Raw genomic sequence first — 26,131 nt, forward strand, 5'->3', positions numbered from 1 at the left:
CAGTATACATAAAGCAGAACTTCATCCTACAAGACTTGTTTCTTTGAGGAACTGCTCTAATCTTCACTATATACATGATACGACCACGCCACAAAAGGAAGCAAATGTCTCTGCGTACGAACAATGCATGCTGCTCCGAGACAGCTGCCAGTCTGGAATCTTCTTAAGTTTAAGAATGGGCTCCTCTATTATAGCTTGAAGTGTCAAAAAGTTTGCAAACATGTGCTCCTCGGTTCACAACAAAATTTGCATTTAATGCCACTCATGACTTATTCAAAACTTGTCATCAGGGAGGAATTCTCTCCTGAGGCGGTTGAGGCGTTCCACAAGGTCACTCAAAGAGAACTCTCCATGCACCTTGTTATCACGTGTACGGACATTCACTGTTCCAGATGTCTTCTCCTTTTCACCGACAACTGCAAATAATGAGAAGTGAGTTACAAAAGTATGAATAACTGAAAGCTCTTTGCTTATCGTACACCAACCTAGAGTACATACCAAAGGTAAGTATGCAAAAAGAAAGAGAGAAAAGAATGGAGCAGGATAGAAACAATCTCTGCAACAGGCTTTTTACACCATGTGTCTAAGAGAATATCTAAAGTAAATTTGGAAGCACACATTTGAAGCAAATGTGCTACTGAAAGGGTCAAAGCTAGTGCAGCTGCAAGTTCACAAGTTATACTGTTGGCTTAAAAACCACTTAGGTTTACATGATTTTACAGGATAATCCTAATACAGTTAAACCTCGATCTGACAAAGTTGGTAAAACCGGCAATTAGCTTCGTTATAACGAAATTTCGTATGAATTTCAACCTTTTATGCAAATAAGTACAGTCGCTGATCGATTTTTCTTGCATGGAAAGCGGCCGCAGAATTTTCCAAATTATCAGGCAATCGAAGAAAGCAAATTTGAATGAGAAAACAATTCATTTTGATAAACTTGAAGTTGGCGACAAATGATACGGTTTTATGTAACGTACATCGATGATATCTTCACACTGGCGGTACGAATTAAACGAAGCCAGCCACGCTTTTGCGTGCACTCCGCCTCCACGGATGATAGTGTCCGCCTGCACTGGGTCGACGCTATCAGGAAAAGCGGTGACGGCAAGGAGCAAAGGCTTCGTCTGCCTCTCCAATACAAAACTTGCGGGTAGGCAGTTCACATGGTGCCACACTATCTCAGCGTGCCCACTCTTCGCACACGCGGTAGTGGCTGCGTATGCACTCAACCGCGCTTACAGCCGTGCGCAGCCACGGCCCAGACGTGGGCCAGAAATCGAGACGCATTCCACTTACCCCCGCCCCATCGCTCGTGCTTGACTGCATTACCGCGAGCTCGCTCCCTTCCCCCTCTTTCTCTTAGCTCGCACGTGAAGGCGCCACTCGTGAAGTCACCATCTTTCTTGTCTCACCCTCGCAGACTTTCACTCGCACCTAAAGCACAAAGTGCGTGGGGCGCGATAGGGTCCCATCGCACTTGGATTTTTACACGGAACTTGATGAGGCTCCACTTTGGTGGTCATTCTTGTCAGGCGGCTGCGATTGAAGAAGTGCGTTTGCAAGCAGCCGCTTGTAATTCAATCATTTGACCATCTGTGTCCATGGAAGTTTCCATTTATTGTCTCGGCATTCCCTTGCAGTGGCAGCGAAATTTCGTTATATTGAAATTGCATACAAACATACTTCGTTATATCGAGGTTCTAAATACATGGTGTTCTATGGACAAGAGGTTATGAAAAGTTAAATACTCCATTATATCGAGAATTTCGTTATATCAAAGTTCGTTAAATCGAGGTTTAACTGTATAACAAACAAGTCAGAACTGAGTTCTCTATTGTACCTTTTAACTACCTTTTGCCCTAAGTCAAAGTCGCATAGCTATCTATCTCTTGCTCTACAAACATGTCATTCTTATCCCACTCAGATAATGTGTAGTGTTTGTCCAGAAATAAGCAGCACCAGAGTAGCATCTGCTGAAAACCCTTCAAAGATGCCCAAATATATGCGATTAGAAGCTTGTCTTTGCACTTTGCCTCATTAAAGTGTAAGATGCAAGGCCAAAAAATGAAGCTCCTAGAAACAATTATGTGGCCATACAATGCAGAGGTGTTTTAAAACATTCTTTTTTCTATGACGCTTTCTGCTGACACAAATGCTTGTTTGGTGTAGAAGAAGATGGCAATAACTGGAAACAGGGAATAAGGCATTCGAAATGTATTTCCTGCTGTTAACCCTTTAAGTTTAGGCAAAAAATACAAAGAAAGGGCATTCAGGAAATGACAAGTTTATATAGATATATATTTTTTTTTTGCACATCTGGACAGCAAGTTTTTGCAGGTCTGAAATATGTATATAACACAGGGGTAGTAAATTACAACTTGTGCCTGAAAATAAGAAATAACAAAAACTTGTATGCTGACCAAAATCTCACAGTTGATAAGAGTTCAGCTTTATCGCAACCACTCGATGCTACAGGTACATTTTGAGCAAACCTGTGTTGCGAAAGGCTTGTAGATGCCAGAAGTCAAATTTCTTTAAGATTAGTTATGGACGATTACAACGTTGCTTTCGTATGATCTCAAAACGTGGTACAAGGCAAAGTCCCACACCACGCTCCTTGCACCATAAGCGTGTTTCTTTGTGGAATTCATTGCCCGTGTTGCTTTGACATTTTCAACAGGCAACACACCTCCGTGTTGGACATTCTTTGCCTGCTGTAGACAGATTAAAGACCACAAACTGCTGTCAGATGAGCAAGGCTCATTTCTGAAGAACGAACACGCCTAAGGGGGCAGCAACACGCGACTGGCAGCCGCGATTTATAATATCGCTGCTGGACGAATGGACTCCGTAGGCCACCTAGCGGACCAAAGAGGAAGCTTGCCAGAACGTCAAAACATATTGAAGGAGCCTGGCCAATTACTGGTACTTAGAAACAGCACCAAAAAATGCGGACGAGACAGACTCATCCTTGGCATTTTTTGAAAAAACAAAGAAATGTAACCAAGTAAGGCTCGTTCATGGCACTTCAAGGGTTAATGGCAATACGATAATTAAAAGAGGTCTAATGCAAGGAGGCATTGGAACATCTTATTTTTATTCTCATGAGATGCAAGCACCGAGACTATGAACAGTACAACAAAAACTCACCTAGGATAAAGTTGTATTGATCAAGCTGGGCATTGCGGATCTTCTTGTTGAGTGTGCAACCAGGGTCGAGGTCAGCGTCACAGCGGAAACCAGCCTCACGCAGCTGGTCTCTGACTTGAAGTGCGTATTCGTCATAAGCCGAGCCTACAGGCACCAGGTTGACCTGGCGTGGCGACAACCAGAAAGGCCTGTGTACGAGGCATGTGACTCAGTATGAACATAATTTCTCCTCCTCCTCCTTTTGCATCAATCACATGAGCACAAAAATGTCACTAAATGCCACACCACTGTCAATTGTCCCATTGTTTGCTTCTTTCCCTTATCACTGCTCACAACAGCACATTTGGGCTAGTGTAAAACCTAAATGCTATGTTATGATGAGCACCCATGAACAAAATAATATAATTCATCACATAAATGAACAGCATTGTTCTTTGTTCTGTGATGCTTGGAACACAAAGAATGACATCGAAACACATTAGCAACCTGTTTATGACAGAGCTGCTTTCTTCAACGGCTGTGCCCATTGTAAAAAAAAAAGCCTCAATTCCTTTTTTAAAATTATGTAATGGAATTTTAAGAATTGTAAAGCATGCTTGCATAGCATGCTGCAATTTTCAAAGGCCACTGGCAGCCATTCTTACAAATAATGCATTTTCGGACTGTGTGTGCTGCTTTGCTTTATCTTATCCAACATGCAGCTATAGAAACCTTTGCTCATTTACTTCACTACACTTGCTTTTTACACAGTCTCATCACCTGCTGTTCAATTATCAAAGCACAGCATTCTTCATTGCATAACCAGTGAAGTGCAGGTTATAACCAGGGTGCACAGGCTATATACAGGTGTGTCGTATGTAGGGTAAAATAAAATATGCAAGTAATGGTAATTCATATGGTAACAAATAAGAGCTTCGACTATGTAAGACTTGCATATACTATTAGTCAAATGAACGATGGATAAGGGAATTCACCATTTTCCAGCGAAGTTCTCGGTGAGGATAGCAATCATGCGCTCTACAGAGCCTAGGATGGCCCTGTGAATGATGACTGGACGCATCTTCTCACCACTTTCACTGCAGAGTCGAGAAAACAATGATTAACTTATCTTCAACCGTCCAAGTAGACAAGTCACCCGAAACAATGGAACAGCACAATAATGTTATGGCCTGGTGCATTACATCACAGCTAGTAACACAAATAAACTTAATGGCCCGTATGCCTGAGTGAAACTTAAAATAATAAAAATAATAAAAATAAAAAATATATAAAAAAATAAAATAATAAAATAAAAAAAAATAAAACTCAAAAAGCTCCCGTCCAATTACCACCAGACAAACCTTCCCTTACCCCATTAAGGGAAGGTTAATAATCAGTATGCTTAAATATAACCTGTAATATTATAATAACCTATACTATGTTCAGAAGCAACTAAAGCACCATAAAAAAGTTTTAACTTGCAAAAACTTCCATACTATAGTCAACCGTATGCTTCAAACAAAACTCTACGGAAGGCACTGCAGCTGAGTTCAAGCAGCATGCTTTGTGTGGTGCAGTTCACCAAAACTTGCCAAACATGAAAAAAAAATTTTTTTTTCTCTTTCTGTCTCCACCCTCTCACCCTCAACACTCACCCTCTTTTTTTATTTTTACTCACTTATGCTGAGAACAATGGAAGCTCAAAAATCAAACCAGTAAACTATGGTCTCCAATTAACAGCTGTTTATAAATTATATCTCAGCTTCCTCTGCAGTACAATGAATCTCCAAGACATATATGTACAAGCAGCTGAAACGTTTCTAGCTCCTATACAGAGACCACAATTGAAGCAGTTAAACTTCCTACCTAATGTAACTCAGGTTAAACCGGATGGGCAACTGGAAATCGAGTTGGATGGTGGCACACTGGTGCTGCCGTCGCAAAGCATCCATGATTGTGATGTCAATCTGCAAAGAAACAAAAGTGCACTGAGTTAGTAAGCATGTAAAGGACTAGGAATAAAGTAGCTTCCAAAAACAAAAGTAACCAGCAATTTATTCCTTCATACATTACCACTCAGCATTACTCATACAGCAGTTTAATCTTTCATACAAGGAATTCTGTATCATGTAGCACTACCTTAGGACCGTAGAATGCTCCATCACCGGGGTTCAGGGTCCAAGGATAACCAAACTCATTGAGAGACTGCTCTAGTTGCTGTAACACAAGATGAGAAGGCACCAAAGTATGAGAAAATTAGCTACAGAGCAGAAAAAAGAAACATTTATAGCGATTGAAGAAACCTGCCTTTTCAGCATCATTCCAGACTTCAATGTCTCCCAAGTACTTCTCTGGCCTTGTGGAGAGCTTGAGCTCAAATGTGAAGCCAAAGATAGAATAAATGTGCTTCAGGAAGTCCAATGCCCCTTTCATCTCTGTAACTATCTGCATTAAAAAAAAAGTTATATCATATAGCCATTATAAGCTATGGCGCTTTAAAAAAAAAGTTAATTGCTACACACACACAAATAGTTCATTTGGCATGCACTACAACTGAACACAACAAACACGGGCACTAAAAAATTAATTACATTCATTACATCTCTTGCTGTAAATGTGCATGAACCTAAAAACACAAGCAAATACAGAATACAATTGTTCTAGTTATGCTTTACGACTACAGCAAAATGCCACCTTCACATATTGGTGAAGATGGCCGTTCTCCATTTGTTAAAACAGACTGTGGCATATAAATTTATCCCATTCATCCTCTGTCGCATGCTTTGATATACTGTATTTATACGAATCTAAGGCACACCTTTCTTTCAGGGGAAAAAACATTGGATGCGCCTTCTGTCGGAGTCGTGAGGCACAGTGTCGTTGCCATCAAGAGATGGTGGCAGAGCACATTTTCTTGAAGACTGCTGTCATTTTGTGCTCGACTATGATCACTTTTGGGGCTGCTATAACTTGCGCAAGGTTTCGCATGACTTGGTACCAGATGGATCGGCCTATACAGCCGCCAGTATTTCAGGCACTGTGCCAAGCTCGCTATCTGTGCAGAGTGCCAGGAATGCTCTTGGTCCCATATTTCGAAAAGCCCTATGAAGACTTAGAGCCACGTAAAATTTTGCGAAGTGATAGTAGTACTACGTATAAAAGTGATCGCTCGCGAATTATGTCCCATGCTGGGTATTTGTGGCCAATTAAGTGGATATGGCGATGACAATGCATTGCTTTCATTATGGAAACTTCAAAAAAAGTTCCCCCTCTATGAAAGTAAATTCTGCCCGTGTTGAAACAGGGAAACATTACATTCAGGCATATGTTACATTAAGGTGCAGTTTTATTTTCTTACTTTAATTAGGCACATGAAAATTGGATGCGTGCTAATTTGGGGGTGTGTTAGAATCATGTAAATACAGTACTAATCTGGATTTTTTGCCCACAGCCTGATTCATCAAGAAGCCCACTGTGCTTAAAGCCAATCAACTTATTGTTAACAGTTAATTTTGCAATAGAACTGAATGGTTCAATGACTGATTTCTGCAGAATTCTTGAATAGGCATAGTACGATTGTGAGGCCCACCTTACTATAAATTGGTTGAATTTATGCAAATTTGATCTTTGTAAATCTACTTCAGACTCATAATATTTTACACAAATGCAACCTGAACAGCAAGACAAAGGACACCTGTGCCTTGAGAATGTAGGATGAGTGGTACACAGTGTGATGCCGATCATTCCCTACCCATGACAATTGAACTAGCTTACTAATTTTCCACTCATTCTTCATCTCAGAACATTGTAAAACAGCATCAACAAGGCAAGAGCAGTATGGCCGTGGCTGCATTTGGTGAAGTAATGTGCTGCTGGCACACACCTGGTGGGGCGCACAGAAGATGTGTGCATCATCTTGTTGGAAACGACGCACTCTTATGAGACCTGTCAGGGCCCCAGAAAGTTCGTTGCGATGCAGCACGCCAAAGTCAGCCATTCGCAGTGGCAACTCCCGCCACGAACGAGGACGTACATCAAACATAAGGCTGAGTGAGAGATAAAAAAAGGAAAGTAAAATAAAGGATGTCTGTAATGCCTTAATGTGACTGAGGTTGAGAAAATGGACAAATATCTGCAACAATAAATACGCTGCACATTACTTTGCATGTAGGGCAAAGGCTACTCTGTTGTGTGTTTGTAGCCCGATAAGTTCAATTTAGTGATGCACTAGAAATCATGTTTTCTTTTTAAAAGAAAGAATGACTTGTGCTTTATTACCTTGCCTGAGACATGAGTCGGTGCGAAAGCCTGCAACACCATTTAGCCCTTACAAACTCAAGGGACACAACAATTAGGATGAATTTGGCCTTTATGGGCTGCACCATATTTGTTACTGGAGCTTTTGAATGCTCCAGTAGTGCCACGTACAGTGTTATCAGCTTTAAAGACACCAGTCGCAAAAAAAATAAAAAAATATGGGGTTTTACGCGCCAAAACCACGATCTGATTATGAGGCACGCCATAGTGGGGTCTCAGGAAATTTGGACCACCTGGAAGTTTGGACTACCTGCACCTAAATCTATATACACGGGTGTTGGCCTCCATGGCCGGAATAGTCTCAAACTTACATTTCTGCCACTACACATACACTTCCAAAGCACAGTAGCCATACGAAATCCTATGAAATTTTTAAATGTTTGAGAAGTGTTTTTAAATACAGAGCCCCGGTTTTAGATGAACACCAAATATGTTTGCTCATTTCATGGCCTCGCAACCATGCGTGGGACGTGAAGCATGGGAAAACTTGTGCTCTTGCAAGTTGCATGCTTGCATCACTCTTTCTTATTGTTTGACAGGGCAAATGAAGAGAAAAGCTATTTATCTTGCCCTGAATCCTTCAATTTCTATTTTTGTTTTGGTTTCCTCTCTTTTTTGCTCTTTAGGTTTGTATCCATGACGCATAGTGCAAACTGGAAAATGACGACAAAGAAAGGCATAGAAAATGGACTCATTTCTTGCCACCTGTTTCAGCTTGTAAACGAGAAGGGGGTTAACCGAGGGGGCCTGGTTAACGTAGATTGCGGGATCGAAGGTTATGGGATCGTTCCCCACCAGCGGCAAGTTGTTATTTCACCTATTTTAATTTCCATTAATTTCATCGTCATCATCATCAGCCTATATTATGTCCACTGCAGGACGAAGGCCTCTCCCTGCGATCTACAATTACTCTTGCTACAATTAATTCATTAATTTATCGTTTCTTTATTTCATTTATTAAGCACAAGCAATTTCCCCTGTGTTGTCCTTGGTGTCAGTGTTTGTTGGTTTCTTATGATATGACTGTTTCAGCTTGTGTCATCTATTGTGAATGGCTACCTACAAACTGGCCCAACTTGCTACTATGAAAAGAGAAGAGCCGATGTCAGGCCCCACAGCCTTTAGCTCTTGCTCCTCTCTTTGTATAAAATTGAAATAAACTGAACTTAAAAAATTTACAAGGACGTAAAAAGGGAAAGCGAGGATTCTTACCAGTGCCCTGGGCAGTTCATTGGTTTCAGGGCAAATTTTTCCTTCTCGACATCAAAAGAGAACATGTTGTCCTAAAAAAAATAATACAGTAATGATGACACAATTAAGAAATGCTATACAAGACACAATGTGAGCAGGCAGCTGCAGTGTAGCACAATTACCTGATAGTGCTGCCAGTGTCCGGACGTCTGCCAGAGCTTGCTGTTATAGATATTTGGACTGACAACTTCCTGAAATCCTCGCTTTCGGTACTCAGACTGCAAGGCAGGAGTTGAAATGTTATTTTTTATGCCACTCAGAAAAGGCTCCAGTTAGCTGCATTTCAAGCAATGGTCAACAAGGAAAGTAGCTTTTTTTTAAAAAAATGGAGTATTGAACAGCATGGAATGATAGAAGTAACAATGCCATATATAAAAAAGCAGAATACCAAACACGTCCCCTTCACTGCTCTGTTCTATCGCATGTAATCAAAAAGAGCTATCGTAGAGAGGAGGTTGGTCAGCCATGAGAATTTAAAGTAAACAATTTGTTAGCATCAGAGACACAGCTAAAATATTGAAATAGCTGTAAATAGCCTTCAGAGCACATAATAATAATAATAATAATAATAATAATAATAATAATAATAATAATAATAATAATAATAATAATAAGTTGAGGTTGACTGTCTATAGCTACAATGAATGTTAAGCAAAGGGGAGCCTAGAAGTCCGTTGCCTAGTGCACTGACACCATGAAGTAAGGCATGCTACCCCTGTGGTGGCAATTTTTACCAAACCTTTCTTTATCAAAAAGTACACGCACTACAAACTGACTTTGGCCTCATGGCCGGGCCTGTCACATTTTTGAAGCATAAATTTGGGAACTAATAATGTGAACTATTTTCTCAAATACATAAGCAAACACACAATTTAAAAAAAATGAAAGAGGCGACATATTTTTGCAGATAAGGTAACTAATATTTGCGCATCCAGCTCCAATGCCAGCAAAAAAAAAAAGTGAGGGGGAGGGGGATCTATGAATGTGAGCAGGGTTTATAATCGTTGTAAACACAATGTTTTCAAAACGGTTTTATCGTGTATTGTGTCAAGATATGCAGGAAGGCACTGGACTCACCTTGATAAGATCCACGAGGGTATTGTAGATGTGCGCTCCATTGGGCAAGAAGAAGCAACTACCAGGGCTTAGTTCATGGAAGAAGAAGAGCTCTTGTTCCTACATAGGAAAACCGTGAGCACAAAACTATGATTGCCAAGCACCACAGAGGCAGGAGGCTATGAAATGCCATAACTCTTATGCAGGAGCAAAAACAATCGGGCAGGAAGACAAAGTACAACATGTTAGCAGAGCGGTGAGCACTGGAAGATGCCAAAATGCAGTAGCACTCGCAGCGTTGGATTTGCTCAGCAAGCATTCTTTTCCGCACGGCACCAGTGTAATGGACTGACTCTTGGCAATAACCCATCATAAAAAAAGTGCTTTCATATGAAATTTTTCCAGTGTCAGTGTAGATAGGGAGCTTTAGAAATAGGGGACCCAAAGTCTGGGGACACTATTGGATGGGAGTACAAAAGAATGCAAAAAGCGTACAACGGACTTTGGGATTTAGGGCATGCAAAGTCGTTTGGGGACGCTATTTTAAACATTTTCTGGTGTAGATTTCTAATAACTAATAGATGAAGCTTCGCAACTAAAACGCTGGTCCCATTCTCTCACTAAACTGCACTAAATTTAACTCCTGCCCTATAGTATTTGTATGATGAAGCTTCTAACACTGGCTATTGGTTCTGGTGTGAAGTTAACATGATGCCAGCCAGCACTGGAAGCTATGTCACTGTTGCTCGTCACTTGACTGGGAGAACGCAAGGGCACTTTCAGAACAATATGTGCTAAAAAGAAAAAAGGAAGCAACATCAACATGAACTCAATAAGGCTCTTTCAGAAAGTGCACGAACCCGGCCAATCTTGCGATGGTCCCGCTTGGCGGCTTCCTCCTGGAAACGCTGCCACTCCTTGAGCTGCTTAGTGTCGGGGAAGGAAATGCCGTACACTCGTTGCAAACACTCTGCGTCTGCCTTGCCCTCCCAGTAAGCTGAAGAATTCTGGACAGGATAGGAGAGCATCTTTTTTTTCATTATGTGCAACCACAAAGTCATACTAATCTGGCAGACAACATGAACATCATTCTGCTTCCAACAAGAGAGATTCAACAGATCTGAAAGGTTACCACGGTACCCGAGAGCTGTATTGGACATTTCAGCTATGCTTGTGAAGCAAACGTTAGGAGATGACCAATAGCATACAAGAAAACTTTACTGTCTTCTGATACAACAGCAACTAGCTAGCTCGCCCATTTTTGTGACTAACATGCCAGCAACACTTGCATAATGCCAATAACAATGATGATAATATTAATAATATAATTATTATTTCGCACTGAAGCATAAAGAAAAGGCCCTGCCAAAGCCACAAAAAGCTTGTGGCTTGGCAGCTGACATACTGATGGAAAGTGAAAGCAAGTGAAAATCACAAAAAGAGAGAGAGAGATGAGAGAGAGAGAGAGGGAGAGGAAGAGAGGGGGAGAAATGGCTTATATAGCGGCGCTCAGCAGATTATGCGCTGTCGTATGGCAACCTGCTGCGCGCACATTCGTGAACACATAGCCATGGCCACATCCTCTCGACCGCTTTGTAACCACATTTTGTAACGTCGATTCACGTTGCCACTTCTGTGTAATGTCGTCAATGTGGCATTCATGTTCTGTAGTGCCTGTTATTCAAGATGAATGCAATTGCCTGTTATTCAAGATGAATACAATAAAACATCATTAATACATAGATGCTTAATGAGTAATTATGGTTTAAATATAGTTGCAGTGAATCCACACACTGTCACCATTGAACCTAATGTACTGTCTGACCATAGTTGCTTAATGCATGCCAAACGGTTAGTGCATAGTATTTACTTCATTTTTCAGCCTGAACAAGCGTGGAATCGGCAAAACGTCGTGCGTGCAGACCATAGATAGTGAAATTGCAGCACACAGCCCTTTCCCTGACTGCCATCGTCATCGATAGCGACGTCAAAACATGGTAGCCATGATGTGTTTCCTCCTCCCTTAGCTTCTAGTACTTCCATATCATTGTCATGGAGGATGATGTGGATGGTGGCCCTTCTGCAACCGACGCGGCTAGTGTTTTGACCCTTATGAGGGGGTTTGCAGAGCAAACTGGCTTGTGGCCTTGCTGAGTTTGAGGATGCCGTTGCCACAGCAAGGCTGCTACGGTGGCAAGTGAAAAATCATATATTTTGCTGCCTGCTTGCAAATAAAACTTGAATTAAATTCTGAGGTTTTACATGCCAAAACCACGATTTGATAATGAGGCACGTCATGGTGGGGAACTATGGATTAATTTTGACTACAGTCGCCGACCGTTTATTCGAACCTCACGGGGAATGCGGAAATGCCTGAATAAACAGGTGTCCGAAAAAGCAGATTAAGAAAAAAAAAAAAAAAGAAATCCTCTATTTACACGCACTTATTCGGGCTCGGCAGTAGGCTTGAAGAAATCGTGAACGCGCCGTTGCACGCTGTTCTGTTTACGCGCAATAAGATAAGCCTGAATCTTGGAGAGGGTCGTATGGTCACCATAGGCGGCTGAAAGCACAGTCACTGCTTGTGCACGCTCCGCATGCGATGGCAGCGTAGCACATGGTGCGTAATCTTCCAACTCAGAGTCATCGTCCGGCGGTGCAGCAGAAACCTGACGAATGATCTCGCCGTCATCGAGTTCTGCGCATGTCAGTACAGCAGTGTGAGCACCTGTGAAAGTGTCAAATGAGACGATGTCTGGAACCACTGCACAGGTCTTGGCAGAACACTTTTGGCGTAAGTAGGGTGCACATCGGAAGGCGACAAATCCTAGGCTCCCGGCACCCGCTTGCTGGCATTCCCCAGCACAGCCTGCGTGGGCACTGTCGGTGACATTAGACACTTGACGCTATGTTTCCGTATGCCATGTTGCATCACCGCAACCTCAGCACAGCACACAAAGCAAACATCACCACGCCATCACGCCGATACCAGTCGCACAAAAAAAAAATGTGGCCTACTCGCAGCGTCATGCATGAAGAAACAAACAAATCATCTGCTGGATTGTCTCGACATGGCTTACTAAGCTGAGAGCGGAACTGCTGTAGCCACGAACCAGGCAGAAATGATGATGATGAACGGGGACTTGCACTAGCGCCACTTCGTGGGGCAGCAAGGAGGCTCCGTTGAAAACAAAAATGGCATTCAGCAAGTCCAACCATGCACCGGTCGAGTCGGTGCATGGTGCTTTCGATCGAGTTGGCTCAAGGAGTGTCCGAAAAATCAGACGAGAGATTGCAAGGTGTCCGAACATTCGGCAGTTGTTATACATTATGGTCTATGGGGAGAATGGCGGTGCAGCAAAGCAGACCGAATAATCGAGCATGTCCGAATTTTTGGAGTCCGAAAAATCAGTCAGCGACTGTACCAGGTAATGTGCCTCCAATGCATGAGAGCAAATAAAACTTGTATGTGTATGTGTGAGTGAGAACCAAACACATTCTTTTTTTTGGTCAGTAAGTCTGTAGCTGCTCATCTGCCATTTTTGGTTAACTAGTACATCACTTAGTGCGAATCTGATCCATGTTTCCCGCCAACTACGTATTAAGGAAACCAGGGTAGGCAAAAATATTGAAAAAAAAGAAATAATTTTTTGTTTTTCGCACAACCTTGAAATCTGCAGCCTTTTCTGAACAAGAATCAATCGTTAATTTGTCTCAATGTGACTGCTTTTCACAAAAAAGATGACATACATATTCCGAAACCCGGTGGTCCACCACGCCCCAATTCCTAGCCTTCTGCCGAATGTATCCACGGGCAGCTAAATATGTTCCGAAACAGTGAAGCCAAATTTTTTTACAGATTTAACAGGAATAAAACAGTTTGTCTGGCAACAAATGCTTTCTCAGCCAAATCAAGCTCTAGCCGCGGCTAAAAACGGGAAATGCATATCCGGCCGAGGACGTCTGAGTGATGCATTCAGTGATAGGCTCGAGAACTACTATGGTTTGGCCATTAGAAGAAATACAGGCAGTTTAGAGGACATGTGAAAGGCTGTCTCGGCCACATATTTTCACACAGCATCAACGCATACAAATCCATCCCATGGCCTTTTCCTGAAGGACGCTGACACCTGGTGCAAATGCCACACAACCCATTTGAATGGTGAACCATATGTTCATAAGGAACACCTTCTAGCAGCAGTTCTTGAGGCTGTGAAGCACATTTATCAGCGGCTAGCCCTGAGCTACTTGCTAAATGCCTCCATGAGAAAACGCAAAACCCCTATGAGTCTTTCAACAATGTCACGTGGGAACGCGCTCCAAGAAATGTTTTCGTTGGACATGAAACACTGAAAATATCCACGCTTCATGCTGTGCTCACATTTAATGATTGAACTATAGCCTGAGTCAATGAGCTGAACTCATCTGGAATTTCACCAGGGCACTACACATTGCAGGGGCTACGCAACACTGACCTTCGTCGACAGTACTTCGCTGACAGGGCTGCACAGCAGGCGACAAGAGAGGCTCGGAAGGCAAGACGTCACAAACCACAATAAGTGATTGTGGTGACGAGTATCTGACTGGTGCCTATTGAAATGGTTCATCAATTTGCTGTTCTTTCATTGTACTTTTGTATTAAAGCCCCTTTTCCACTTTAAACACAATCATTTCAAAACTTATTTTTTTAATGCAAGTGTTCCTTTATCTTACCAACCGCAGGTGCTAAGAATGTAATTTTCAGCCAGTATTTAGATCAGAGACTGGGGAATATACTGTAGCAGAATTATTGTTGTATAATTATATACTTTCGTTCAACACGAAATTTAATGCCTAGTACTGAGTGATAATTAAGTATCTGCAGCAAAAAATTAATGATGATAGTGCATGGCAATATTAAGTGATAAATCTGCTACAGTAAAAAGAGGAAAAGCTTCTGATCACAATGATATTATAAGAATCATAACTTCTTCAGTTATGGAGAAAAATGTACACAAACATTGCCTAAATTACATGGCAAGTGTAGGGCTTACCCTGTTCCCGTAACAAGGTTTTACTGTAGTGGAAAGCATCACCAGTTTTCAGCAGCTTTCAAAATTAAAGTTCTGGAGTTTGCTGAAGCCAACGGCAACATGGCTGCTGGGCGCCAGTTTGGCATTTCAGGAAAGCGCTTTATCAGCAATGGTTTTGATGGAACTGATGACAACACTCTGTGGGAAGCTGAAAGCGAGAAGTAGCCACCTAATGAAAGTGGAGATATCTCTGACGACTGAGACTTGTGCCATTCACATGTACTCTTTTCATACGAAAACAGACATGCATATTGGAGCTTGGATGACGGACGAGCGATGCAGTAAATAAAAATGAGTATTTTGGCACTTTTCAGTTGCAAATATTTTTTCCCCCTTTTCCCCTCTCCAAGGTCAGGGGTTGAACAATATTCCCACTTATGCAGCATGTATTTATAAAAGCCATCCAGCTGGCTCATTTACTTTCACTTTTCTTCGATGATGCACAGCTGGAGAGTTCCACCAAGAGATGCTCATCTGTGCCATCCAGAGCATTTGATATTCCGCATCGGCGACAAGTGAACCTACCTAATCAGAAGCCAGTGCATCTCATATATCAGCTCATCCAACTTCTACTGGCCTGAGACGTGTATTTCAATGTCATGATGCTCTAAATACATGAAAGTAATGCACGCATTCTGCACTGTAAGAATTGGAAAGGAGCATGAAGAAGATTGCTTGCAGTGAATGAAAGAAAGCCTAAAGCGGCTGCCGCCGGGGATAGATGTGGTCACAATGCAACAAAGAGTCATCGACCACGTAGCATGCTACTACCTATATGCAGAACTTCGTGTGAAGTGCAGCATGATAGTTTGGCATTCAGTGAAAGATGCACAGAGTATTGCCACTCTATGTATGCATGGGCTGTCAAATCCTCATTGATTTCAGGGAAGCCACGTTTCTCATCACCTCAGAAACATTGTCTCTTCCTGCAGACCCAGCTGCTCCCTTCGATCAGTCTGAACTGTTGTGCCGCAACACTGTCGATGATGGTTTTGGAAGCCAAGATCGTTTTTCAATTGCTGTCTCAGTTGCACTCAGTGGTGGAGAAAAAGGATGATAGCCAGCACAGTATGCGGTACATAGGCCTTGGGAACTGTATCTGCCCAGCAAGCACGGGCATTCGTGGTTTCAGTCTTCCACTTCCATCCATCGCAGTTCCTGATGACAATGGTGACAGGTGCGTGCTACTTAAGATGCTTTAAAACCAAAACCGTGACTAGGTACATGGAATACAGTTGAATCCCAGCACAACGAAGTCCATTTCAATGAAATTTTTTTTCAACGAAAATACTTTTTAATTCCCCGCCAATGTCTCATAGAACACAATGCATCAAAATTCCCTCCAAAACGAGCTACTTTGCGGACACATTTTCACTTCAACAATGTTTTTACAGAGCAGACGCGAGCAAGATTATTTAAACTGTAGCTCATTGAAGCCCATAAAACTGTTTTTTCATGCCTTGACAAATTATCGACTTTGATAGCATTAAAAAAAAGACACACACACAAAGTGGAGCTGCTCGGGTCATAACGCAACGTAAACAAAACAGAAAGCCGCCATGCCACATTGGTGATGGCGATGCAACACGCTCTTATGGAGGAGCATCCAAGCTTCGAGGAAACGTTTTGGGTCATATGGGTTAGGAAAATTGTGTGCATACAAATAACATATGTACACGTAATAACTTTATTTTTATAGTCTTTCTAATTAGTATTCATTTTCTACGAAGTTTTGTGAAAATGGCTCTGCTGTACAACACCAATTACTATACAAAGTAGCGGTTGCGAGGTGAAATCCCAGTAGGGTGCGACAAGGTATTCGGGCGACGCAAGCTTAACTATGAACGATTGTACGCCATTTCGTCACTGTCTCTCGAAGCTATTGGATCATCAGCTGAAGCATGCCGCAGCTGACAAAGAAACGCAAGTTTCCGTCACTAGAAGAGAAGGCTCTAGTTATCGCCCAGGCTGAAGCTGAAAAGAAAATATCTGCCATTGCGGAAGAATTTGGAATTCCGGCGAGCTCTCTTTCGATAATATTGAAGAGCAAGGATGCTATAGCCGAAGCGCTAGCTTCAGGGACGTCAGCGAAGCACAAGAAAGTGGCTCAGCCAGTGCACAAGGCCTTGGACAAGGCAGTTTACACCTGGTTCGTGGACACGCAGGCTAAGAAAATCGCCCTTAGTGGTCATATTGTCCAGCAAAAAGTGCTGTATTATGCCTGCATGCTAGCAATAGATGACTTTAAGGCCAGCATAGGCTGGCTGGACAGGTTCAAGTCACGCCACAGCATCATCGGCAAAGTTTTGTGCGGTGAAGCCGCCTCGGCACCACTGCGTGGATGTCAGCCAGCCTCGTAGGCATCCTGAAAGCCTATGCCCCACCAGATATTTATAGTGCCGATGAGACCGGGCTCTTCTACGAGATGCTGTCCACCAGGACCCTGGATTTTACGGGCTGCGCTGCCACAGAGGCAAGCACAGTAAGAAGAGAATAACCACGGTCCTGCGCGCTAATATGGACAGTTCGGACAAGCGACCATTTTTGGCCATCGGAAAAAGTGCCAAACACGCTGCTTCAAAGGAGATCAGAGCCTTCCCGTGAAGGACGTAGCTAACACTTGGGCGTGGATGACCCGGGCTATTTTCGGAAAGTGCGTCCAAGCCTTCGACTGTGCTAAGGGCAAGCAAGGCCGAAAGGTTTGTCTACTTTTAGACAATTGTTTCGCCCACATTATAGAGTATGCTGAGCTGGAAAACGTAAGGTTTTCCTCACCGAACTGCATTTCTATCATTCAACCTCTCGACCAAGGGGTCATCCAGAGCGTCAAGCGGGCCTACCATGAGCACCTTATTCAAAAGCTGCTTCTGAACACGCAGTTGGGCCGCAAAACAAAAGTGGACCTATTTATGGCGCTCCAAATGATTGCCGCTTTATGGTGCGCAAGGAGAAGCGCCGTAATCTGCAACTGCTTTCGCCATGCTGGGTTCACTGTGCAGACTGCAGAGACTGTGGACTCTGAGAACAAAGGCAGCGATGGAGACAGGTCACCGTCTGATGAAGTCACAGCCGCGTGGGCAGCCCTGCAGGAAAGTGGAGATGTGCCCACTGATGTACATTCTAACGAGTGCATCCAAGCCGACTCGTGCGTGGTAGTGCACGAAGAATTGACAGACCAAAAAGTCCTGAAGAACGTCTGGGAAGACTGTGTTCTATCGGACGAAGATGAAACAGCCGCGCAACGTGAGCCCGGACCACCGACAACATCGCAGGTTATAGACGCATTAGATACAATGAAGCGTTGCATCAGGTCCCAGGACGAGGAGGAGGCAATGGCTCAGCTGGTGGCATGCGCATGTCGCATTGTGCCATCACTTGGCAAGAAGCGCAAACAAGCAAAGCTGACCAATTTTTTTTAATTAAAGCTTGCTTTTTGCATAAGCGAGTCACATGTTGCCTATGCATTTGATTATATCACAACGAATTTCCGTGACAACAAAATTTTTCGCACACCCCGTCAATTTCATTTAGCGGGATTCAACTGTAATGTGCAAAGTCTTGCAACCCAAATATAATACGAGAAGGAAAACATGCATTCGAATATTTGGAAAAAGAAATATTATATGTGGGTCTTCCTGATATATTCATTCCTTTGATATTTGAGTTTGGATCTCAATGTTCGAATCCAGGCCTAATGCAAGACACACGCCAGGATAGGACGCATGTGTGCTTCAGAGGATGGCCCATGTGCAGAGTCATGCACATGGGCTGCAGTACCCGTTTTCACATGGAACATTGAGAGAAATGCTGGTGGATGGGCTCTGCAGTAAACATTTGTGCCACACAGATGCTTTCATTAAAGAAATTTCTTAAAAGGGACAGCTCTGAGAGTAGACTTGGGCTGCTTGGCCTTGCTATGCTTTGCTGTGTTACGGTAGGCTGTGCACTTGCTAAGGATGAAAATCAAGCAGGTGGATTACTTCAAGAAGCGAACATTACTTACAGAACAAATCACAATGTATATTTAGTTATTTAATACATTCTCATTATTTATTATTTAATCCCTTACATTATGGTACACACTGCAACAGCAGAAATGTAGCTGGATAATAACGGAGTCACATCCACTAAGCAGAAATCCGAAGATCAGCTTTAGCTGTGAAATATTCATCCCCAAAATTTGCCAAATTTTGCATTGGCATTCTAATTTTCTTCCTGCACTGTGTCAAAGAGGGTTCCGAAAAGCTATATTAACTAGGACACCAATGTTTTTCACAGCACGTTCGGAATAACATAATTCAAAACTAGTGGTACTTCCAGGGTTTCTGCTAATTGGATTTGACCACATAAAACCAGCATCATTTCTGAAATTGACCACATGAGCACTAAAGTAATTAATTATGAAGTTACTTATGACGCCTTGGTAATTAACTGAACACTTCCAACTTTTTTAATGCAGGTAATAGCTGCTGTTTTCAGCCCTATCTGCCACAGGCAATTCTTCAGATCTGTTCGAAACAGACACACATTTTGTGAGCTATTGCCAACAAAATAATGAACACGCGAGGAGATATGAACATGGCTGCATACGCCGATCATGGGCTTTCACCTTTGTGACCTGAAGTGCCTTGACTTTTCCTGTGTGGCGCACATGAGGTCCTCTGCAGAGATCAATCAGGGGGCCACACCTGTACACAGTCGTGGTGGGTGTCTGCACCTTCTCCTTCAGGATGCGCACCTTGAATGGGTTGTACTGTATGCGAACAGAAGCCGGTTTGTCAAACAGTGCCATAAAATGACATTTCTGTACCCAATGATTAGTCAAGTTTTGTAGGGCACTACAAAAGTAAAGCTTTATAAACTTTTCACGAAGTTATATTAACCAGCAGCAGTATCAAGTTATTCATTTATGAATGCTGCTATAGCTACTGCTTCAAGCTTTACAACCTTCCAGAAGCCTTATAACACCCTGAGTAACAAAGAATAGCCTGCACTGTGAGGGCACGCAGTTGCAGCCTTCACCTCGTTTCTGTAAGCACTTTCCACATGAAGTAAACTAGCTCATGGCAATGACATTTGGAACGATCAATATCCTCACATGATTGCCTTCAAAACAAAGAAAAAAAGAGACTGGACTGCAGAAATCATTCATATCAGGCTATGCAAACATTACAGATGACTCGTGTAAGGAAAACTTCAGAAAGAATGTGTTTTATACACAACAGAAGTTGCAGTCATACTCAGGAGTAGCTTGTTGTGAGCCTTATTAAGGGTTGCCACACAAAGGCTTGATAAAGCCTGTTGGGCAAATGCACAAAATCAAGGCATAATAAGCTATAAAAATTATGTCAGATATGAATAGAAGAATGAGCTTTTCCTGCACAATTGTGTTATTTTGGCAGCGAACAATGAAATCTTGGGCAATGACTGAAGAAAGAGCATCTTGGTAAGCAGAAGTACATACAACAAACGATGTCAACACTTCGTGCAGCCTGACCTCAAACATACGGAGCAGGTCTTCTTTCGCCAGCTCCAAGCGCTCAAAGGGCTGCCGCTCCTTGACAATGTTGCGCATGAGTGTCTCGATTGATGGATGGTCGACAGCCGACACACCCCCTTGGTCTACGTGCATATCATAGTAGAAGCCCCCTTCAATGGGTGGTCCATAGCACAGGCACCCTCCATACAGGCGTTCCAATGCCTCTCCAAGAATGTGCGCGCTGGAGTGCCAAAACACCTGTTCTCCTGCACAAGCAGTGGCAAAAAATAGATAATAGATGGTTTTACACACAAATAAATTGGTGCCCTGTCTATTGTCGTTAAAGCACAGCCCAGGCAATTTTTTTTCTCGTCCGGGCCTGAAAGTGTCCATGCACATCCCATCCAAACCCAGTCTCATAGTGTTACAGCTGGCCCCCATTTGGCCCAAGCTCAAAATATTCGAACCAGGCACGGCTGGACCAGTCAGCTTTTGATCCTAAACAAACCATAATCAAGTTCTGGGTTGATGTTAAGATACCAGCCGCACACAATTATGTGCTAAAGGTAGATCTGACTATGTCAGGTTTTCCACCAAGGTTGTTGCTGACAAATGAACAGTCAAAATAGAAAAAAGATACATTGTCTATTCATTAAGTTTGTGTGTTGCAGTACATTATGAAGGCCCACACATTTTGCCAAATATATATCACCGCAATATATAGCGAAGGAGGTGACTACTACTCATGTACTCACCACTAGCCATTTCATCTCACTTTTGATTCTCAAAAGAACCTTTACAATGAGAACTTCTTGCTGGGCAAGTTGGTATTGATTCATTATACCTATACAGGTGCTCTATCCCATTGTTCTCTCTTGTGTACTGTGTGTGGTTTTTTGGCATCTTAAAAATAAGTATAATGAACCATTGCAACATACGATGCTTGAACTTGAGCCAATAAACATGGCAGTAATATAAATTTATAATATACAGTGGTATGTGTGTTGCAATAGGAGTGAATGTAGGCTTTCTCTACTGTTAATTCAACATGTAGAGTATTAAGCACATTGCATGCATGACACATACAATGCAGTCTTTTTTTTTTTTTCTCCCTCAAGTTGAGATGTTCCGGCACAGTGCAAGAAAGAACAAATAGCACATCTGGGCCTATTACAGGCCCAACTAAGATTTGAGCCAAGCGTGAATCCAACCCAGGCCCACTTCAAAACTTGTTTACTTATCCCGAGCCTGTGTAGTGCTCCCTATTGCCATTCTAAAGCAAGGGTTATATAACTGGCTTCCAAAGAGTAGTTCTTTTTGTGCGGTTTGAAAGCATACAAGTTAATGCCATGTGCTCCTCCTCTTTGCCAAATTTTTCTACTGCTGCAACACTACCGATCATTTGCGTGTGTCACCTGTTGCATGAATATGCATTTTTATTTTTGTGGAATGAACCTTCTGCAACAATTTATAGGCTGCTCATGGGGATTGCTCAAGGGGCCATTTATCTGTGTTTTTCTGCTTCATGTATAAGGTTCCATGTATAGGGACACTGCACTTCCCTATGGGAATCGTATGTATGGGAATCACCCTGCTACGGCACCAAGAATAATTTCTGCGCATATTTGTGCTACAGTCAGAACATTTATTTAACTATCTGCATAGTTGCAGTGCAGTAAGGCTATGAGAGCAACCATTCCAGGTTGAAATGGGAATACAATTCTTATTAGGACGTATTTCACCAGCAGAAATCGGAGGCTGTGTATAATTGTTTTCATGATAAACTCAAAAGGGCTTATAAGAAGTGGTTTCCGCATAAACAATTCAAGCATGCGCACAGCCAAGAAACCTATGTTGACTAAGACTTGCCTCTGGGAAATAAAATGTAAAAATAAATTATTTGAACTCTCTTAAAAAATAAGAATGAAGACACATTAAAACGTTCCAAAGTTCAAAGGAATAAAGTTAACAGTCTCTTACGTTTTTAAAAGAGAAACTACCTAAACAACCTGTTCAACACTGATGTAATTAATAAATCAAAATTAGCTTGTAGTAGAATAGGTTTCTTGGCCATAGCAGTGACGACTTCAGGCCTACTGAGCTTGTGTTAGATGGTGACACTAATTGCAAGGCAAATTTGGAATATGTGTTCAATGACTACTTTGTATCTTTACCAAAGAAAGTGCACAATCCGGCTTCTACTACATACTTAACTGATAAGTCCCCTGAAAGCGCATTTTTGGTGTCAACAGCGGCCAATGAAGTTGTTAATGCTTTCTCGTCTGTAAAGAAACAGCACCTGCTGTCACACAAATGATTTACAGATTAGACCCTTTAAACATGTGTTAGATATTATTACCGATGTACTGGAATATATCCTTACCCATTTTTGTTCTTTGTTTTTCTACTGGCAACAAAATAAGATCTCATATTTTTTTCATCTACAATGTTTTCATAGTGAATGTTGCCCCAAGAGTTCAGGTAAGCCCTCGTACCTGTGTAACCAACAAATCAACTTGGACCAAATTTGCACCAAATGTATACATACTGGCATCTTTCGTTGCAAATTTTGCCTCATGTACGAGTAGCATTTTTTATCTTAGGGTTGACTCACCCTCTTTGTCATCAAACTTTAGCAGCTCCAAGGTGCAATCCTCTTCAAGGGGACGATCTAAATCCCAAAGGACCTTGTTTACCTTTGCAATAACAACATTGTCAGCCAGTCCCTTGCTGCAGTTGGAAAGCCAGAAAGGCAAATTGTGAATGGCAGCTCTTTGTAAAACAGCTATAATTAAACAATGCAATGAAAATAATTGGTAGGCCTCATTGGGATGACACAGATGTGATTATGTATCCTTACAAGAAGAAACATCTGAAAAAACATGCTGCAGCTATCTTTATAAACATGACAGAATATCACTTTATATTTCTGGTGAAATTCCCCTATCACGGGTGCAACAAATTTACTGTCTAATAAGGACAGATCTGTCATGCATAAACGACACAGAAACCATGCAGACATCATTAACCATGTACGTCCAACATAGTATCATGGCCAAAAATTCACAGTAAGCTGCAGGAATGTTATATGGTCTTAGCTAAATAACAACAAAAAGTGAAATACAGGAAAAAAAAATGAAAGCCACAGAAGGGGCGTTTGTCTAGAGTTGAAGAAAATAGAAAATACAGGTTGCAGCATCGACATACAGCTGTGAGCAAGAGACTGGACGGAAGCGAATACTGGAAGGTATGACATGACAATCATTTGAGAAAACGTCTGAGGATTTTTCACCGACACCAGAACAAGGCTGGTTTTCGCTAATCACATCTTTGTAGTTCATATAAAATTGTGTTTTGTCCCCCTCCTCTTTTTGGCTTTAGTATTATCAAAACATATGCACACTCCAGTGAAGGTCAAAGTGGGGGCTTGAAAATGAACAATATAACTACATGCAAGCAAAATGCACCTAAACCATCTCCTTTCTTCAGCCGTCAACACACTATGATTAACTATGTGAATTTTGCACACTGTGCAATAAACAATTACACTTTGTTGCACATGAGGCAAGGAATTGAAACATGTTCCACACACTCCAAATAAAACAAGGAAATGCTTAGGCTTCATAAAAGAACAGCAGCATGCTTCCGAGTTTGAACTTAGTTGCATGTAAAACGTTTACTGCCCAATGTTTATTTTTCTTTAATTTCATTTCCAAAAATATTAACAAAAGCAAACAAAAGAATGGTTAGCTTAGCTTAAGTGCCTATAAAATGTGAATCAGTTACGATGACAGCCTAATCAATTAACTAAAAGGATTGCTTATATTTTTGTGCCCTATTTTTAATAAACTGAATGCCTTAGTGCTTTGAACGATTAATACAAAACAAATAGATAGCATAAAGACAGACAACACTTCTAGAGAAATGGTGTGCTACGCTGCATTTCAATGTGGTTAGATAAGTAGCTAGCATGTACCGTACCTTATGCCAGCAGCAACTTGGTATGGGGTAGTCTTCCATGACTCTGCAGGCACTTGCTTTCCATCAGGCAGTGTAACTGTGATGGGTACGCTGGTCTTAGCTGCTAGCTCTTTATCATAGCGTGCTTTCAGTTCATCCCACAGCCGGATACGTTCTTCAATGAACGCTGGCCATGGCTTCAGCTGCCATAATGAAAAGAAAAAGGAATTAATTCTTGGGGTTTTACCTGCCAAAAGCATAATCTGATTATGAGGCAAACCGTAGTGGAGGACTCTGAATTAATTTTGACCACCTTGGTTTGTTCAATGTGCACCCAATGCGTGGTGCACAGACATTTTTGCATTTCACCTTTATCGAAATGTGGCCGTCACAACCGGGGTTTCATACAATGCAACTAGCACCGTGAGAAGCCTGGAGGGTGACATTTTATGAGCAAACAATTTCATTACAAGAATAGCTCTAAATTATGAAGAAAAAAAGAAAGTTTAGGCATAACTTGAAAATAGCAGTTTCAGAAGCAGCTGGAAAACAGCACGGTGCTTGCATTCTCTCACCTGAGGGTTAATGCAATGAAGAGGGCATATCCAAAAGTTTAGGGTAGCATACAGCTCTCTTTTGTGTTTAAAGCGCCCAAGCGTCATACATTCCTTCTAGATACTAAACCAATGTCACTTTCGAGCTGGGCGTTTTGATTTTATTTGTTGTTTACTACATTTGTAACCTTGAACAAAGAAACACTAAGATCTTGATTGTTGAGAAACAATCCCATCAGAAGAAAACTGTACGGTTGCTGAGCTCCCTTGAGTATCTCAAGACTGAATGGAACTGACGATGCTTCTTGACAGTCGCAAAGATAACAGCAAGCACGCAAGAACGACGACACAGCACGTTTACGTCAGCGCTTTCGAAGAGTTCCGCTATTTTCTCGAAATACTGCACAACATCTGCAACATTAGTGGGCTTATCTGTCAAAAAAGAAAGGCAACTGTTTAAAGAAATAAAAAGGATTTGCTTCAAACAAAAGTTTTTTACACAGCTTAAATACCAGAATCAAACATCTGCAGATGAATGCTGTAATATCAGCTGAAATATAAGCAGGAGAAAAGCGCACCTCAGTATCAACTACCGACGTTTCTGTCAATGACTGATTTTGCAGGATTTTTGTAAAAGATAGCAAAGTGAATGATCAACTGGGAGCACATGCCATGTCGAAGAGCGCTGATCGCATGGACGCAGTGCGTCGCTTATATTGAAAAAAGAAAATAAAGATTAGCCCAATACCCTACCTCTGCGACAGGAGCTTTCGACTCCGCTTTTGCGGCAACCTGCAGAAACAACAAAAGTAAACGATCAATACGTGCACAAAGGGTGCCGGCGCACTCCGGCAATACCGCTACAAAATTGCGTTAACACGGTTGACATTCGTATCGTAGCCAAGTAAAATTAAGTGCAGGAGCCTTAAAATGTAAAATGCGTGCTACGTTTACACTGCTAAGAAATACCGCGGGCATGCGCCGCACAAATGAATGAACTAATGTTTAATTAGTCGTGTGACGATAGGGAACATCACAGACCCTGCTCTTCGTACGAACCAAGGCAGGATAACCACAGCGCTTCGCTAGGCGGAAACACAAAGGCAAACGCATTGTCGAACAAAACACGAGAGGAATAAAGTGACTGTTTAGTTTGTTCGTGCCTTTTCGTGGTCGCCTAAACTCATCGCTTCAACTTGGTCCGACACGTTGGCCGCCATGACGCAAAAGAGAAAACATCGTGCGAAAGGTGCGAAACAGGATCTAAAACTTGCCTGGCCAGACAACTCGAAGCCGATTCGCAGTCGACA

The 26,131-nt window shown here is 42.1% G+C and overlaps 1 protein-coding gene across 2 annotated transcripts; it reads right to left on the reverse strand.

The window, feature by feature from the left end:
* Positions 1–233: 233 nt before the first annotated feature.
* Positions 234–26,104, reverse strand: ThrRS (threonine--tRNA ligase). Of its 2 annotated transcripts, none has more exons than XM_075681312.1 (17): positions 25,985–26,104; positions 25,575–25,613; positions 24,289–24,470; positions 22,922–23,037; positions 20,326–20,573; positions 19,438–19,581; positions 10,617–10,763; positions 9,778–9,876; positions 8,823–8,918; positions 8,662–8,732; positions 7,016–7,178; positions 5,440–5,577; positions 5,272–5,349; positions 4,999–5,099; positions 4,128–4,229; positions 3,154–3,341; positions 234–416 (listed from the first exon to the last, which is right to left on the reverse strand). In XM_075681312.1, exons 1-17 carry the CDS (start codon positions 26,039–26,041, stop codon positions 274–276), a joined length of 2,112 nt encoding a protein of 703 aa, XP_075537427.1. In that variant the 5' UTR covers positions 26,042–26,104; the 3' UTR covers positions 234–273. The 2 variants fall into 2 exon arrangements, with proteins under 2 accessions (XP_075537427.1, XP_075537426.1); XM_075681311.1 differs by having other exon boundaries at positions 25,863–25,995.
* Between the last annotated feature and the right edge of the window lie 27 nt (positions 26,105–26,131).

Source organism: Dermacentor variabilis, chromosome 2 (assembly GCF_050947875.1).
Source record: "Dermacentor variabilis isolate Ectoservices chromosome 2, ASM5094787v1, whole genome shotgun sequence".
NCBI classification, from domain to species: domain Eukaryota; kingdom Metazoa; phylum Arthropoda; class Arachnida; order Ixodida; family Ixodidae; genus Dermacentor; species Dermacentor variabilis.